This window comes from Cydia fagiglandana, chromosome Z, assembly GCF_963556715.1.
Source record: "Cydia fagiglandana chromosome Z, ilCydFagi1.1, whole genome shotgun sequence".
Taxonomy (NCBI): Eukaryota; Metazoa; Arthropoda; class Insecta; order Lepidoptera; family Tortricidae; genus Cydia; species Cydia fagiglandana.
The window spans coordinates 16,645,518-16,663,539 of NC_085959.1; the positions used below are offsets into that span (position 1 = coordinate 16,645,518).

An 18,022-nucleotide genomic window follows, 5' to 3' on the forward strand; every position below is an offset into this window, starting at 1 on the left:
TAGTCAAATCCTAATATTACCGCGAAATCCCGGAGCCCGCCCCGAACATCGGAGCGACGTGCGAATCGCATCCAAGGTGATAAGCTAAGCATATTATGCTTAGGTGCTTAGGCTGAAATGATATTCTCAATTCTGTATACATTTTTTTCCACCCACAGTATCCATACGGTCTCAACTTATTTAGCTAAAAGCGCCCTCTTGTGGGTTTCGCTCGTACCTTATTGAACAATACATAGATACGCAAAGATCGCTGACATGTGCCAGATGGCGACACTGAAACCGGATGCTAATGAACAAAATAGTATCTTTAAAATTATTATTCCATTATTTATTTTGTTCCACTACCTTCAGTATGTGTCAAAAAATGTGATTGTGTTAAAGAAAACTAGTATTGTTTTAGCAAATGAAAACATTCGGTGCCGGTTTGCTATTCAACTCATAAAGAATGACCTACATTCGGAGCCCTTGTGAAAGGATTGTGCAATAGAAACGGTCATTTATTACACAACGCAGCGTATTCATAAGCAAACCCAGTAATTTTGTCTGTATTAAACATTGGTTTTAAGTTACAAGGAGTACGATAAAGCCAAATTAAATTACACTCACTTTTTTTATTATTTCCATAATTATAAAAGCAATAAATACTTTTTACATTTAAAACAAATACTTACATTTTTTATTCCTGATTTATAACCTTTTTTTTCTATTAAATAGGTCATGACACACTTTTGCTCAAAATTAGGTTAATTTCCTACTGCCCTTTACCGATTTATTTCAATGTCAGTCATGAGTACGGTAGCTCCATTGAATTGTATCAAGTTATGTCGGAATACCAAAGTATAAGTGAAGTGGCCCAGAGACCTACATTTCGTTTATAAGCGATTTTAAAACATAGAATATACTGTTTTACGCTGTGAGTGGAAGAAGTAAATTACTTAGATATAATTCGGTGGCCTCGTTGTGTCGTTCTTTTACGATGCACGAAGACGCTCCGAAAATGAGTGTTACGCAGAGTTTGGCCTCCACGAGCCAGCCGAAAAGCGAGCTCGAGACGGAAGTGCCAGTGGAGTACGATATTATGAGCTCCACAGACGCCAAACCTCCGGAGCATTTAGATATAGACATTCAGGTCGCGTATGTGGACCCTTCTACCGGTAAGTACGTTTTGATCTTATAAGTATCTGTTGAGAAAACAATCTCATTCGTTCGAGGCGGATGTAATATTGCCATTTCTGTGTATACGAATATCAAGAAACCAAACCAACACTTATCTGAAACTCATCATCCTTTATCTTTAATATTACGTACTTACTATGATCCCGCATCCTAATTGGAATCTGATCATAGTGATCCAAATAATTTTTTTTCTGTTACTTTGTAGAAGTTCAAAGTGACGCATGTTTTGGGGTTCATGAGGCCTGAGAGAAAATTATTTATATATGATAGTCTTTATTCAAAAGAGACAAGTGTTGTATAATAATACATACATCTACATAATGTTGTATGCAATGTGGTGGCTACCTGCTCGTACGCTCGGTTGCACGATGTGGCAACGTCGCGCCGTATTGTTTTTTCGCGCTATCCTGCCATGGAATTGGCCGACTGGTCGTGTGAAATAGTGTTTAACTAAATTGTATGTCGTAGACGTAGATAATGGCAAGCAGAACGTGTTTCGAGAAGTTTACCAGCAGTCCTAAATAGGCAATAAGTACCTACGTGGTAGTAATGCATCACACTGTACTGAGACCGTCAAGCAGTGATGTGACGTCGTTTGTATTCAGTTGGTGGTCGGCTACGTTTTTGATTTCATTCGGTGTCAGTAGGGCAGGTTAGCGCGATGCGGAGCGCTGCAGTCTGCAGCCGACGCTGGCTGCTGCTCTGGTGTGAAGTAACTGCCAGCCTGACGTAAGATCGTAAGAGTGAACCGCCGCAGGGCCATACAGATCGAACTCGTTTGGATTCGTTCTACATGATATTACGCAGACTCTGTCAATGACGCGTTGTTGCAAGTGTTCACAAGTATTTATGGAAGTAGGGCGAACGCTGATTCTGTTTGGATTCCGACAAGTGGGCTTTTGAATTAGATTTTGCACTGGTTAATCTGTTTGATAAAATTGTTTCTTTCCGTTTGTCGTTTCCTAATTAACCTACCTACGTAGTATACGCGGGTTAAGTACCTACCTACGCATTGAGATAATGAGATATATATATTCTGAGCTCAAACGCGTGTATTATTCTTTTTGTTACGGTTTAGATCAGATACTTTTAAGTATAGATAAGATTTGAAAATCACTTTACATAGGCGCATTGCATTCTTATCAAGTCAGATAGGTAGGTATATGAAAAACCTATGAATGTGAAGATTATGAAGCAGGAGAAAATAGGTACTTAACAAATTATTATTATTTTCTTACCTACACAAGCTACATGCATGCCAAGTCCAAGTTGTATGACTTCTTCCGGTTGAGGATGTAGGCACCTACTTTGAGCTTAAATACGAGTAGGACTATTAGGCATATTCACGACTTTCACGAGACCTATTACATAAATCATTGCGGCTTCGTCCCTGATATAGCTTGTAACTAGTAGGGTAAGTAACTATTTTTTTTTGTTTTATTTTGGGGGTGTTTAATAGAAAACCGCCCCGGGTTCCAACCCACGCCACGCCACCACTGCACTGAGGCTCATCGTCATTAGTAAGGCTACATGTCAACATAATGATGAAGTAACATAGTAGGTATTCATCATCATCATCATCTCAGCCATAAGCCAGTCCACTGCTGAACATAGGCCTCCTCCTTTTTTGGGGGGTGAATGCCATAATCGCCACGCTTGGCAGGCGGGTTGGGTATATTCTGATAGCCCACGACGTGAGGAATCTAAAAAAAATTTGGACCACCCTGTATTACGTATGTATATTACGTCGTTTTTGCCGCTTTTGTGTTATTTCTAGTCAGGACCGCGAACCCTTTTCATCCTTATAGAAGAAAAAAAGTGTCCTAATATTTCACACATCAAACTTTCCTTTTTTTTTACCGCCATACGAAGTAAATGGGGAAATGGTAACGCAATAGGAAAAAAACTCTGGAACATTTTCTATTATCCCATTACGATTGAAAGAAAGAGCTCGTGATTCTGAACTACCATGTGTGTGATTCTGAACAGCGCACATGGCAGTATTATTATATTCACTTAATGCACAAAAGTTATATTTGTAATCTTACTTCCACAGAAAAAATACCATACATTGTGACTAATATGTTTATTGTTTACGTTGACAAAAATAGTTTATTTTGCCAGAACATAAGAAAATAATTATGGATATATACCAATGTACATGCATTTTTGTAGTAATAATATTCTTCTGGATTGCTTACAACGTTACTATTCGTAGTCACGCAAATATGATCACGATCAAGTTTATTTAACCTGACACAATCCCATAATGCATAAGGATATATACATACCTACATGTAGGTATGTGTATATCGTGTTAAAAACCCGTCCTTATTTTGGTTATAAAGTGTTAACATTAAGTCATTATTGTCTACCTAGTTATTCCAAAGCAAAGTGAAAACATAATTTAAACGAGGGCAAGAAGGCTGCATTTCGTGTGTACTTTTTTATTTTAATTGTAATCTTGAATGTAGGGCAAGGTTGGTGCGTTCGAGTAACATTAAAATAGAACAAATAACTTGAGGCACGCACACTTAAGTGTTTGTTGAGCGCTTGTAGCCTTATAGATTGCTGTTTTTTACCTAGCTCTTTAATTAACTAGGCTTTAATGACATGGCAGTAAGGCTTATCACGATGATTTTATAAACTCTAACATCAATAATTCACAATAATAGTATTTACCCTGAAACCATTTCAAATTCCTTTCTAGTCATTAGATTTCAAACCGTAAACCTTATAGGTATTGTAGAGATGCGTTTTTGTTTTAAGTATGATGGCAAGTATATGCTGCTATGGCCTTAATTAATGTAATGTAACAATGCTTACTTAAAAGTTACTATAAATTTTATTTAAGTAACAAAAAGTGTAAGTATTAAGTAATACTATAAAAAAAAGTTTAGTTATAAATTAATAGGGTACGGAGATATTGAAAACAGCGTCTTTTATTTATGAAATAGGGACCAATTATTCACGTAAAATACAGGAGTACTCCGAGGAAAGACGAGTATTACAATGGAAAAATATATGTAGGTAGTTCGAGGAACGACATTAGCAGTCGGTGCTATCAATGGACCTCGCCTCTGACCTACTGACCCAGTTTCGCGGGAGACTTATATCGTCAAGCGCCGCCATTACACGCACGTAACCAACAACTACCATCTACATATAAATCAGCAAAGGATACCTTATGTTTTATTTATCACTCGTTTTTTAATTATTACACTTATTAGTGTTCAGCTATCTGTGGTGCTTAGGCATATTAGTTATAAGATAGAGAGGGGCCAATCACACCCCTCAATTGTACGGTTAAAATCATCATTCTTATTAACCACGTGGAGAAGCTTTATAGAGATAAACCGCACCCTAAGAGCAAACAGGTTTTGTAAAAGGTAAAGGACTCGCGAAAGTCAAGAACATATATTCCGCTATATTCGGTGCCATGCTATCGGTATAGGTAATTAGTTAAATCTAGAGATGTGCCAAATATTAATAATGTACACGGTGTTTTTTAAGGGTGCATTACTCATCACAAAATCGATACTCACCCACGAATTAACTACCCTTTCCCGGCCTCTGCAATAATGTACTATTGTCTATTATTGTACGTCTGAAAGTACATAGACACTAGTCCTGTGTCTTTTATTCGCCCACAGCTCACAACATACATCTTAGGATTAGTACATAATGTCGCACTTTGCACACCTACATACAATAAAATAACAGTACTGTTATGAGTAACAAAAGTAAAACAATAGTTATTTATTTTACAAGGGTGCAAAGTTGTTGTTAAACCGCTCGTGCTAATATTGATACCCGAGGAAGCGAAAGATTCCAAAAGTGAACCACAAGGGGATCTAGTGGTTCGAGAAGTGGAATCTTGAGCGTTTCCAGGGTTTCAAGGCACGAGGGTTACACAAACTTGGCTCCGAGTGAAACACAAACGAGGAAAATACTAACCGGTTGGGTAAGCCTACGAACCTAGTCCAAAAATAGTCTGCACTTATCCCAATACACGAAGAATTAGTGTTTCTAATTGGTAATGGAGAACGGAAACCTCTGACTTTAAATATGTGGCTTGTTTTAATTAATTGCACCCAAGTATCTTACCGCATTGGCGCATCAGGCCGTGCAACATGGTTTGGTTAAACATAAATAGTTGATTGGAATTGATTGAAAGTTATTAAGTCCGACGTAGTTCACTCTTCTGACGTCAGAATCGTTAGCCACTTTCTTCGTGACATTTGTCCGGGTACCTACAATCATTTAATTTACTTTTAATACGTTTATGGCTCCGTGCCCGAGATCGCATACATCATGTTTTTGAAATTAAATTTTCTGTAAATTAAAACAACGTAATCGATGAGTTCGATCAAACATGTTAATTGTTAATTTTTAGAAGCAAATTCATTATTTTAGCTTTTGTGCAGAAATTGTTAATAATTTTTATGATACACACCTATGTACCTTGTTTTTATTCTATCGAGCTGAAGTCATAAAATCAGAATTTGTATCGATGAAATTACTAGAGAAAAGCCTCCAGATAGCGCTACGATTTTTCAAAAACTCCGCTCACTGAACTTACGTTAGGTTACGGTTAGGTGCTTTGTACCAATTAGTATGCTACTGTCTTATATTATACACAGATAGGTACTGTACTGCTGATCTTGCTCGAAAGTTAATGTGGTAATTCACTAAAATGCAATAACCGCACAGAACGGTTTTAAATAAAAATATGAAACAATCAGTCCAGTGACCAACATACTTACATCTCGGGATAAAATATGAATGTATAAAAACCCTATTTTAAGGCGAGCTACATTCTGATGTTTCAATAAAATTTATTCGGATGACGCCCAGTCGCTGTGACCTGACACAAATCGGTTGGCGTCAACAACTGCGGCATACTTTGACGCTGAAATGAAGTACCTAATTTACGCTGAGCATGGAATGTTTGAAGAAGTACGTTAAATTAACACGCGAAATGTGGCATGATACGAAAATATGACGTCGTCGTGACATATTCTATTTAAATATTCCGAGACGGAAAATAAAAAAATTAAAAAACAATTTCTTTGAACCAGCTTTATTATTATCATCGATATCAATCCTAATAACTATTAAGTTGTCGCAGGTCGAGCATGCTACAGAAGAGAAAAAAATCCAAAGTGCTTAAAAAGCTCCTTAAATATATGTATAATTTTATAAAATCAATAAAAAAAATACGATGGCTATTTTAACGAACGACGACAAATTCCATTTTGATGTGATTCGTCGAACTTTGCACGATAACATCGGTTAACAATTTTGTGCATTTAACCCATTTTCGTAGAAAATCTGGCAATGAAGAGGCAGGTTGGCAAGTTTTACGCAGTAAAATTTTTACATGAGCCCAATATATTTCGATGGGACGAAGTTCGGGACAGTTAGGTGGGTTACTCTCCTTAGGCACTACCTCGACTCTGAGAACACCTCATAAATTCTTTCAGAAGACCCTGTCTAAAAAGTGTTAGGAAAGATATAATATAAAAAGCGAAAACTGAATTCGCCCTTTTAATTTAAATACAATTGTTATTAATTTTATAGAATAACTAGTATCTACAGATTAGGCACTATCTAAAATGCACTGCTTAAAAAACTAGGTATAATGAAAAATTTACATAATGTGCTGGTACTTTTTTTCCGAACCACTCTTTATGGCTGTCTAATATTTCACGAGCCTTGTAAATTTCAAAACTATATTTAAAAAATCGATGCAACACGCTAGCAAAGTAAAAATGTAGGCGAAAATTGTAGCAGTCTAGACTCAAGTCTCTATAAGTAAGTCTATTTTCAACCGCGACGTCTTGTATCCTTTTTTTAAAGGTTAATGTAAGGTTCTTCTATATAATATACGTGCACATTTCTATGTTTATATATCAGTAATGGTCTAACCAGATCCGCGACCAGGCTGCACAGAGAGCGTCTTGAAGGGCTTCCCAACTGTAACCGATAGCCTACCTGCATGTCCTTGGTATTTTTCGTAATCAGACCCTCTCGTGTCGCGTTTCTATTGTCATAGACATGTCAAAACTTTCATAAGATTTACAAAATTTAATTTATTTTTATAGCTTTTAGTACCCTAGCGGTATAGGCGGGTGCCATTGTAGGTAAAATCCTTCGCACGCGTCCGCGCTATTTAGCGTTGCTCATACTATTTTTCATTTTCATTAACCTGCTTACCCGCTCCGTGCAACAGCGGCAGAGTTTCAATCCGAAGATCGCTAGTTCGACCCTCGGCTCATACCTTGGCTTGCTGTGGAATTTCTTGGAATTTATGTAGATACGAAATGTCATTTGGTATTTACCATAGATCCGCCAAGAAATTATTTTACGGAAGGAAAAAGTTCTTGTTCAACTCCTCGTGAGTTGAACGAGGAGTTGAACTCGATGTTTTCTATTTAACTGGTTTTAACCTTATAACGGTAAAAATATGGGTGTACAAATCATTTCAAAAATATGTCCCATAACTCTTATGTCAGTGAATTAAGAACTATGGGACATATTTTTGAGTAAGTTGTCTACCCCCATATTTTTACCGTTGACTGTACATAGTCTTTAAATATGATCATGAATTTACTATTAAATCTCTCGGGTTCCTCGTGGTCACGTTGTTCATTGTGGGTTAGAGTTGTCGACTCTGTTTTGTGGTCGGGTTGAGGATGACACATGGGCTAAGTATATTAAACTAAGTATATTAAAAAAAAAGGAGGTACAAATACATATACGAAAGTAAAAACTACAGTTGGGTAAAACTAAAAACTACAGCCGGTTTTTAACTTTTCTTGTTTTATTAAATGCGTATGGTTATATTATTATTTCTTTGCGGTTTCAAATTGTATGTGGCTTGAATGTGTTAATTAACATGCTCTCATGCCCCCACCGACAAAACTAAAATAGACGTGTGTACATTTGCATATATTATAAATCATTGGAGCAATCTAGAAATACAAAAGAAAACATCAAACATTAGTCACTAGAAGAAGAAAAACATTTACTTATTCACTAGTAGTCTAGTAGTTCTGTTTATTGTGGGAGGTACACAAGGACAGTAATATGACACAATAGCAGCTTAGCTGTCCATATTGTATAAGCTTAGTGTCAGTAGCAAAGATTAGCCGTCTATTCTTCCATTTGGTCCCACCGGTTTCAATTCCCTGCCATTCTACACAGAATGCGTCCAATTCCGCCATCTAATTTTCCATAGCGACCATGTATGCTCCATCTCCATAACGTGCGATCATAAGCCATATGGGTCACGCCTTGCATGTTGCCGCCAACCACCCTCTTCACAGCATCGGACCATCACTTAGTTAGACAAACGTAAAAAAAAGCATTAAAACAAAGCTCTATTATAAGTAAACGATTGCAGTGGATGGTAGCGTTACGCAACTCTACTCGTGGACTCACTTGTACGGGTTGTACGTGCGCCCTTTGTCCAGCCCACACGGTGGTTGCGAGATCTACGGTACGTATAAAAATTCGAGTTCTACTTTGCATTGGTATAAGTCCTAATGTTTGCGTGCGAAATGTCAAAGCGTAAATGGTATTACGTAATGTGATGGCACCGCTGCCTACCTTTGATACTCGTCTGCTAGAAGTACGGAACGGTTATATTAGCAGCGTTTATTGGAAGATTAGTTTGTATACTTATAAGGAGCCAAATTTGATCAATTTATTTCTATTACACGGATGATACATCTGAACTAACTTCACAAAACGTCAAACTTCTATGAAATTATGACTTATGAATAACACTTGCACTGCGTATGCCATCAAAACCATTGAAGACTTTTCTTGATCTGACTTTTTAGAGTGAGTATTATATTCTTGGCTTTTTAGACCACAAATCCTGTAAAATCTGTGTTTAAACACTGGCAACATTTTACCATAAACAATATGTAGGTAGTCATTGAGCTTTAAACACGCCGAGCACATAAAACGAAAAGGGCATTCAATTTTAAACTCGCAAAGCGGTAGAAATTTTACAGGTAGCAGCAAATTTTCAGTCTTGTGAAACTAACCGTGAATGATTCAAACCTGTTAATTATTAAAAATACCTACTTCAAATTTTGTCTTCAACGTCTTATGACATGAATAGTGCCGTTACCATACCTAACTGATTTCCATTATATTCAAGATAATTATTATGTTTTGTTACCCGAAGGGACAATTATGCTGCAAAAATTCCTAATAATATTTAAAAAAATAAGTTTGCTTGCAAACAAAAAACATTATTTTTCGATATGTTTTTCAATTTTATGATCCCGCTATTTTTACCTTGTAAGATTTACCTTCATATAGGTTTCCTGTAATCTAGTACAGGTAAAGAAATATTTTATTTTTAGTAGTCTCTAGGAGTTAATGACATATAAATAACACTTGCACTTCTTGTGCTATCAAAATCGTTACAAACTTCTCTTGGTGTAACTCTAGTTTCTGAGCAAATTGGCTGTGATCTGTTATAATGACAATCTGACTGACTGATACGTAGACGGGCACGAGTGACCCTATGAGGTTTCCGTTTTTATTCTTTTGAGGTATACCTATAAACCTTATGTCAATTTGGACACTACATTTTGTCTTATGTATTAATTTATAATTAAAGTACAAATCTATTTTATGAATACTTTTTGGTACAATTAGCCTCAAAAGTTACCTAGCTGATCGAATACTAACTCTGAACTAGTATTTTTTTGCAATAAAATATTAAAATTTACCGGACTTTCATGAACGTGAGATATGAAATTATAGCTGTATACAATTACTTCTATTGTTTACAAGTTTTTGGTAGCTTGGTACTCGTACAAATCAATTTAAAATAGTCGAGATGGCGTCCGGTTTTTGTGTATTCAAAACGACAGCACCGCTATCTGTGTCAAGGTGCGGATCGACTCTTGCGCAAGCCGTTTTAATGCTCCGCCCGGTTGCGAGGTAATTAATTCGTTTCGGAGTGTCGTAACAAGCTATACTCGATGTAGTTTTCGTTTATTTTAATTATGAGATTTTTAAACAAGTCAATAATATATTTATTTATAGTACAAAAATTGCGCACTTTAGGGTCTGCACCTGAACATTCATGGTGTAAACTCCAACACTGCTTGCGTTCTACAGAAATATCGGGTAAATGCAAGTATCAACGCAAGGGGCTAACTACTTATTAGCCGTATTTCAATAAAATAACTACTTATGTATATTTTATTTGTAATTATACTTAACGTTCCATTGTAAGTTCTACTTTCTGATGAAATAAAATAAAAAAATGAATCAGCTTTACCTACCGAATTATATTTTTTTATTCAGGCCACGAGACAAAACGTTATTATTAAAAGAAACAGCAACAATGTACCTTAAGAGCCCGGTGGCCATGCTCTCGATAGCTCTCCTTAGATGGCTCAGCAGCAGACTAGGTCGAGGAGAACCACTACGATGTCAGTGTCATAACGTCATGCTCCGCGGCGCGAATGCACTCGCTGTTTATTATACATTACTACTTTTAACTACACTTCAATTATGTCTAGCGAATATAAGCTGTATTGGAACTGTTTTTGAACATGTAGCCATGAATATATGATTAGTTAGCGTATATATGGTACCGGTCATGTTGTGCTGTGTGGTCACCCGCACTGTTTGCTTGCAGTTAAATGATTATTTAAGGTCAGGTAGGTATAAGAGTGTTTTCGAATGCGTTGGGCTATGCTTCGAGTGTCTTATAATTAAAAACTCATAATTTGGGAGTCTAGACGTCCATTAATATGTATTTACGGTTTTTTACATCAATATTCTTCTTTCTTGGTCTTTATTATCAACTTGTAGCTCAATTCCTTCTAAATACCTTAACTATTATATAATAAAAGTCTCTAATCTTAAGTCAAGTGTCTAAAATCTTAATGTCTAAAAATAAGCAATATCCCATCAAAAACATAAATGTGAAATGAGAGCAAAGTTCGTTTTTCGATGTTTGGGAACGACTGTTCCAACAAGACAGAGCTCCATCCCACACTGCAAACTCATTTCAAGCGTGGTGACAAGCGAATTTAACGGATTGTTTGCCAAAAAATGATTGGCCCCCAGCTCCCCCCAAGTTCTCCGGATTTAAACGTACTGGACTCAGATTCAGAAGTTTTATTGATAAAGGGCAATCATTTTACAAGTCAATAAATAAATGTACAATATCTAACTGTTATAATTTCACATTTCATGTAGGTACCTACTAACTAACTATTATTACATAATATTAATTAAATTAGGATTCCCCAGGGGTTCTGGTAGCCTAAGAGTTTTCTTGTCAGGGTTGTCTCCCTTAGATAAGTGTTCGGGTTTACGGTGCCGAATGCTCGCTTTCGCCCTGAATAGTGCGATACTTAAATATGTCTAACTTTGCATACTTAAACCTACGCAAACTGGCGATCTCAGTATTTTGTTCCAGTAATCGCCTAGCACAGTAAAGCCCGCAAGCTCCCGAACCAAACATAAAAATAGTCCTCTCAAGTCTTAGGTAAAATGTTACGAAATGAACGCAAAGTTAAAATACTGCAATAAAAAAAATGGATTTAAAAGGTTTCCTTTTGATAGCAAAAACTTTAAAACAATGTCAAGTTTTCGACATTTATAAGGGCGCTCCAAAAGTTTCGAACAAACAAGTAACCCTTCTGGTTTACTTGTAATTTAATTAATTGTGATTTTTACGTAACGCGGACTTTCATATTTGCAGACTTATTTTTTTAGTATGTCTTTGTACAATATTAGTTTAGTTTATTATTATGTAATACATTTTTACACAATAAAGAGTCTACCACTACATACTACTAAAAACAGATCTCTTCGTGGCATGACTAGATATAATGTATTGGAACCTAAGAGCGCTCTTTCGTTTTTAGGATTGCTACTCGTTCGTACCTCTTAAGGTGCCGTAGGTTCATAGAGCCGATTTTTGAAACCTCGTACCGCTTTTTTAGATTTAGTTTTTAGGTATATTATTTATTTATTTCACTTGGTTGGGCTTGGTTGTTTTTGCTAGGCCTCAGCATTTGTAATAGGTACTCATAATGAGTTAGTGGCCGTAGTTCGTTTTTTAGCATTAAAAAGAAGGTAAGCGACCTTGACATGTCTTTTAATTGTGTAATTAAATAAATAAATTGAAAAACGCTTTTTAATAATCAGTAACTATTACTTATGTAAGCAGAATAATATAAATAATCGTATTAGATTCATAATTATTACATACTTGCCGTGACTTATTTTAAAACGTGTTTTTCAATTAAAAGAGACATCAAGATTATTTACCTTATTTCTAACGCTGAAAAAAAACGAATTATAGTTTAGACTAGGCCACGAACACCCCTCATCTGGTGAGCCATTAGTGGTTGCGACCAGGTTACCACACCCTTTATCTGCCCAAAACAGCTATTGTGGACCTTAAAGCTTTAGATGAATCTCTTAAAGTACAGTCAGCAGCAGAAATTGCTAAGCGGGCGAGGTGTTCACAATTACCTTGACATGCTCTTATTCTCTTAACAATAAAGTTGCGTCAAGATCATTTTGAACACCTGGGTCACTTGGCAACTTCTGCTGCTGACTGTACATTGTGCAACGAGGGGTAAGTGAAATATTGAAAACGAATTCTTTAGATTCACGACAGCCGCAGGCTGGAGTGAATTAAAGACTCGGGTTTGGAATATTCTTAGTATTCTTACCCCTGGAGTTACACACAATGTATGTCAAGACACTTGCGAAAAAAAAACTAAATTTTAAGCATTATAATTCTTAGTCTAATTTAGACTTTCTATAATTCTTCTAGTGTCAAAACTGTCAAAATAAAAACTTTACGAATTATGATCGGTTGATAGCTTTTATTAATTACCCTTGCAAAGTTTATATTGCAATGTCTTACTAAGATGTTAAAAATGAAAATTAAATGAAGCAACAAATCAAAACTGTTTCGCAAGAGCTGCCTATGAAAAAAGCTTAATTTTGTAGAGGTAAGTCAGTGTTGCTCAGTATGTTCGCGCCGCCTACAATGGTCTTTTGACCTTCACCTACTTATTCGCTCACTCGTAGCGAGCTGCTGCCTACCTAGAGAATCTTTTCATTGTACATACTAGAATACATAATATTATTATATTTAACCCGTAGTAGAGTTTCAAATTTACAATTTACTTTTAACATTAATGTAGGTATATAAAATTTTACAGGCTTTCTAGATTTACTTATCTCCAACGACCGCCTTAATTCCTGTTGAACTAAAATAATTTTCTTTGTATGGAAAGGTAATAACTATTATTTCAAAAATGAATTCTTCGTCCTTAAATTATACGTAAATGATATATTAATTGCCACTTGGCGAATCCCGGTACTGAGTCCATGGGTAATACTAATCTATATTATGTATTTAAGTATTTATTTATTAATTTTATTATATATATATATTATCGTGTCTGAATACCCACAACACGAGCCTTCTTGAGCTTACAATTCAATTTTGTGTAAGATGTTTAATAATTATTATTTATTTTTATTTATCTCAATCCCACAGGGCAATAGACTACCTATAGTTTGAGGGTACTATTTTCCTGTTTCTCAGCGCAGTTATATCGTGGTGTATAGTGATGAAGATTTTGTAAAACAAAATCTTTAAAAAAACACACATGAAATACCGACTACTATCTACTTGTATCTACCTAGTATATAGTTATCTAGTACGTATATACATGAACCGATAATTTCTTATTTTTAGGAAACTCGAGTAAAGAAAACGAGTAATTTTGAATGGACTTTTCCATGCACATAGATCGTGCCAGTCATGCGAATGTGGGTAGTTCAATAATTATGTGTATAGGAGTTAAGATTATTAAATAAGTGTTTTAACTAGGTAAGTAAGTACTTACTTTCTACCAAACAAAAACCCTGAAAAATAGTACAGAATGTTTTCATAGTTATAATATTTGACTATAAACAGGTCATTACGAATAACCTTACCTTTAAATTATAACCGTAATAAATAATCGTCAATTAAATATTGCAAGTTGTTGTGTAACGACATTTAAGTGTGTCACACATATAAAGCAACAACTGCAAATCTGTTATTCTCCGTCCTGGCTGTTCGTAAACTTGACCCAGTTGTCACTGACGATGTATAGCTGATCTGAGTACCGAGTATATACGTGGCGTAATTTATTAAAATATACATTTATCACGCCTATTCCTATGACTTATTTTGTAGGGATGTAGGGCTTTGGGTGTTTTGATTTTACATTAACGCAACGCAACGTTAAACCCTGTACCTACATTACATGATGTTGTTTGGCTTATTATTAACCGGGCAACTAAAATATATTAAACAGGAACTTTCACTGGGCATATGATAATATAATTTGGCAGTGCATTAATATAGTAGCGCCAATATATTAGCCTCAAATTTAAGCATCATATTATTAAAAAAACTGGCAGCAAAATCAAGCCACCCAAAAAAATTATAGGGAACTTGAATTGATAGGTTGGAGTCTAAAGTAATAAGTTGGCAACTAATATTGTAAAGAGATCATACAATTTGGTTGTTTATATATATACATATACAGAATACCTAAGATACCTATATACATAAGCTTAAAAACTCCATTTTTAGGGTTCCGTACCCAAAGGGTAAAACGGGACCCTATTACTAAGACTTCGCTGTCCGTCCGTCCGTCCGTCCGTCCGTCTGTCACCAGGCTGTATCTCACGAACCGTGATAGCTAGACAGTTGAAATTTTCACAGATGATGTATTTCTGTTGCCGCTATAACAACAAATACTAGAAACAGAATAAAATAATGATTTAAATAGGGCTCCCATACAACAAACGTGATTTTTGACCAAAGTTAAGCAACGTCGGGATGGGTCAGTACTTGGATGGGTGACCGTTTTTTTTTTTAGCTTTTTTTTTGCATTATGGTACGGAACCCTTTGTGCGCGAGTCCAACTCGCACTTGCCCGGTTTTTTAAATAACTTAAACATATGCATACCTAGTACTAAATTGACATCTTTCCTAATCCACGAAACACCAAAAATGTAAGTATTTACCGATAATCGATTTTCCTAATCAAGAAACACCTAATGGCCCTTAAACCATTAGGTCTTTAAATTTTTTATTACTAATTTCAATAGTTATCACGGTGTTCTGCAAGAGTCAAAAAGTTAGGTGCGACAACGAGCAAAGCGAGGAGGAGCGTGTTAGGTTGACCGTGTAGTGACCAAACAAAATATCGTATAAAAGAACTTAATTTTTAGGGTTCCGTACCTCAAAAGGAATAAACGGAACCCTTATAGGATCACTCGTGCGTCTGTCTGTCTGTCCGTCTGTCAGAGCCTATTTTCTCGGAAACTACTGGACCAATTAAGTTGAAATTTGGTACACATATGTAAATTAGTGACCCTAAGATGGACATATTTTTTTATAATTTTAAAATACATAGGTTCGAAATTATTTAAGAAAATAGCCAAACAATGACCACCTCCCTCCCCCCCCCTTTATCTTCGAAACTACTGGGTCTAAAATTTTGAAAAAAAAATACTCAAAATAGTTCTTTACCTATAGATGACAGGAAAACCTATTAGAAATGTGCAGTCAAGCGCGAGTCGGACGTATGTACGGAACCCTAGAAACGCGAGTCCTAATACTCGCACTTGGTCGGTTTTTTAATTAATAGATAGCCGTTTTCTTTTTAAAATGTGCTTCATATACGCTCTCCCATAGTTATAATAAATTCAGTTGCCAAATGAATACTTGGTACCTGCCTAAAAATAAACAAAAGCTGTACGGCATTAAAATATTGTCTCATATTGATATATTTTAAGGCCCTGTTTTTGTTGCCAATCTACATATTAATTTTAGTACCCATTTCTATTTTTTTTAAACTACTCAAATTTCGATTAATTAGTTGACCGGTTAAATGGTTTACCCTTGAATTGCCGACAGACATTTCATCGAATGTTATTTCGAAGACAACGTTTCAAGTATTTTCATTTCATCGACAAGTCATGGCGTCGAAGAATTGATACTAGTAAATTTAAATCTGGGACTTTTAATTGGCATTCGAGTTATTTCGTATATAGTTTATATCGTGGTATTTCTTTACGGGTATTCTTATTTCATTTTGGATTGCATTTAATAAAATTTACTACGCATAAAATTATTTCAATATGTAATATTTGACTTTGATAGCCGTTCGTTTCTGTGTGGGATCGCAGTTCTAACCTAACCTAAACCTACTTTGAAAGCCGTTCGTTTCTGTATGGGATCGCAGTTCTAACCTAACCTAAACCTACTTTGATAGCCGTTCGTTTCTGTGTGGAGTCGCAGTTCTAACCTAACCTAAACCTACTTTGAAAGCCGTTCGTTTTTGTGTGGGGTCGCAGTTCTAACCTAACCTAAACCTACTTTGAAAGCCGTTCGTTTCTGTGTGGGGTCGCAGTTCTAACCTAACCTAAACCCACTTTGAAAGCCGTTCGTTTCTGTGTGGGGTCGCAGTTCTAACCTAACCTAAACCTACTTTTAAAGCCGTTCGTTTCTGTGTGGGGTCGCAGTTCTAACCTAACCTAAACCTACTTTGAAAGCCGTTCGTTTCTGTATGGGGTCGCAGTTCTAACCTAACCTAAACCTACTTTGATAGCCGTTCGTTTCTGTGTGGAGTCGCAGTTCTAACCTAACCTAAACCTACTTTGAAAGCCGTTCGTTTTTGTGTGGGGTCGCAGTTCTAACCTAACCTAAACCTACTTTGAAAGCCGTTCGTTTCTGTGTGGGGTCGCAGTTCTAACCTAACCTAAACCCACTTTGAAAGCCGTTCGTTTCTGTGTGGGGTCGCAGTTCTAACCTAACCTAAACCTACTTTTAAAGCCGTTCGTTTCTGTGTGGGGTCGCAGTTCTTACCTAACCTAAACCGACTTTGATAGCCGTTCGTTTCTGTGTGGGGTCGCAGTTCTAACCTAACCGAAACTTGAAATTGTTACAACAGAAAAATGTATAAATGAGTAGTACGACATATAAAAATGTATGAAAGTAATACGTCGAACAAATGAATGGCAATGTTTAATAGTTGTGCCAATTAAAATAATTAGAAACGAATCAGCGATCAAGTAATATTCGTTGAATAGTATTTCTACGCAGTAAGAAAAATTGAAATAAATAGTATATGAAACAAAATAACGCCAAACAATATTACTAGTACTAACGTTTCGATGAATCGTTGTCGATGAAATAATATTCGATGAAAAGTTTGTCGGCAAAACAAGGGTACACCCCGGTTAAATACGTGCCATATTATATTATAGGGCCTATAAGAAGAAAACAAAAACAAAATAAAAATAATTTGTTCTTGAATATTATATTGCCAGCCAAATGTTTCTAGATACTCGTAATTAGGCCCCCATGAAACGAAAAATTCTGAGATATACCAACATATTTAGTTATTAGTATTATATAGTCTCTTATCACACAAACACACTTATGTGATTTAACTCCCCGATCCAATAATATTTTGATAGACCTTTTTTTAGGCTATATCACGATTCACGATACACACGACAGAGATCTTATACTTATCAAGAAAGATTGCTTGTTATTAACTTAAGGTGGTTCGCCTAGGTTACTCAAAACTTAACTCTCGCTAGATGGCACCACTTTTGCAAAATTTCAGATTTTATTTTTTTGTGAAATGGTCTTGGTATTTGTATACTTAAAAGTATGTTTCGCGCACTCTTTAAGTAAATATTGAACTATTAAAATAAACATTGAATACTTCATTGTGCAAAAACCACCTTTTTAATTCGACGG

General features: G+C 35.8%; 1 protein-coding gene across 2 annotated transcripts in view; it reads left to right on the plus strand.

Annotated features, from left to right (window-relative positions):
* Positions 1 to 688: 688 nt before the first annotated feature.
* The window catches only part of LOC134678279 (nuclear hormone receptor FTZ-F1), a 104,991-nt gene continuing 87,657 nt past the window's right edge, over positions 689 to 18,022 (plus strand). The window contains exon 1 of one of the 2 annotated variants that reach the window (XM_063536769.1): positions 689 to 1,154. In XM_063536769.1, the coding sequence (XP_063392839.1) occupies positions 977 to 1,154 (178 nt within the window). In that variant the 5' untranslated portion in view covers positions 689 to 976. The remainder of the gene's footprint in view (positions 1,155 to 18,022) is intronic. The other variant, XM_063536764.1, reaches the window with a different exon arrangement.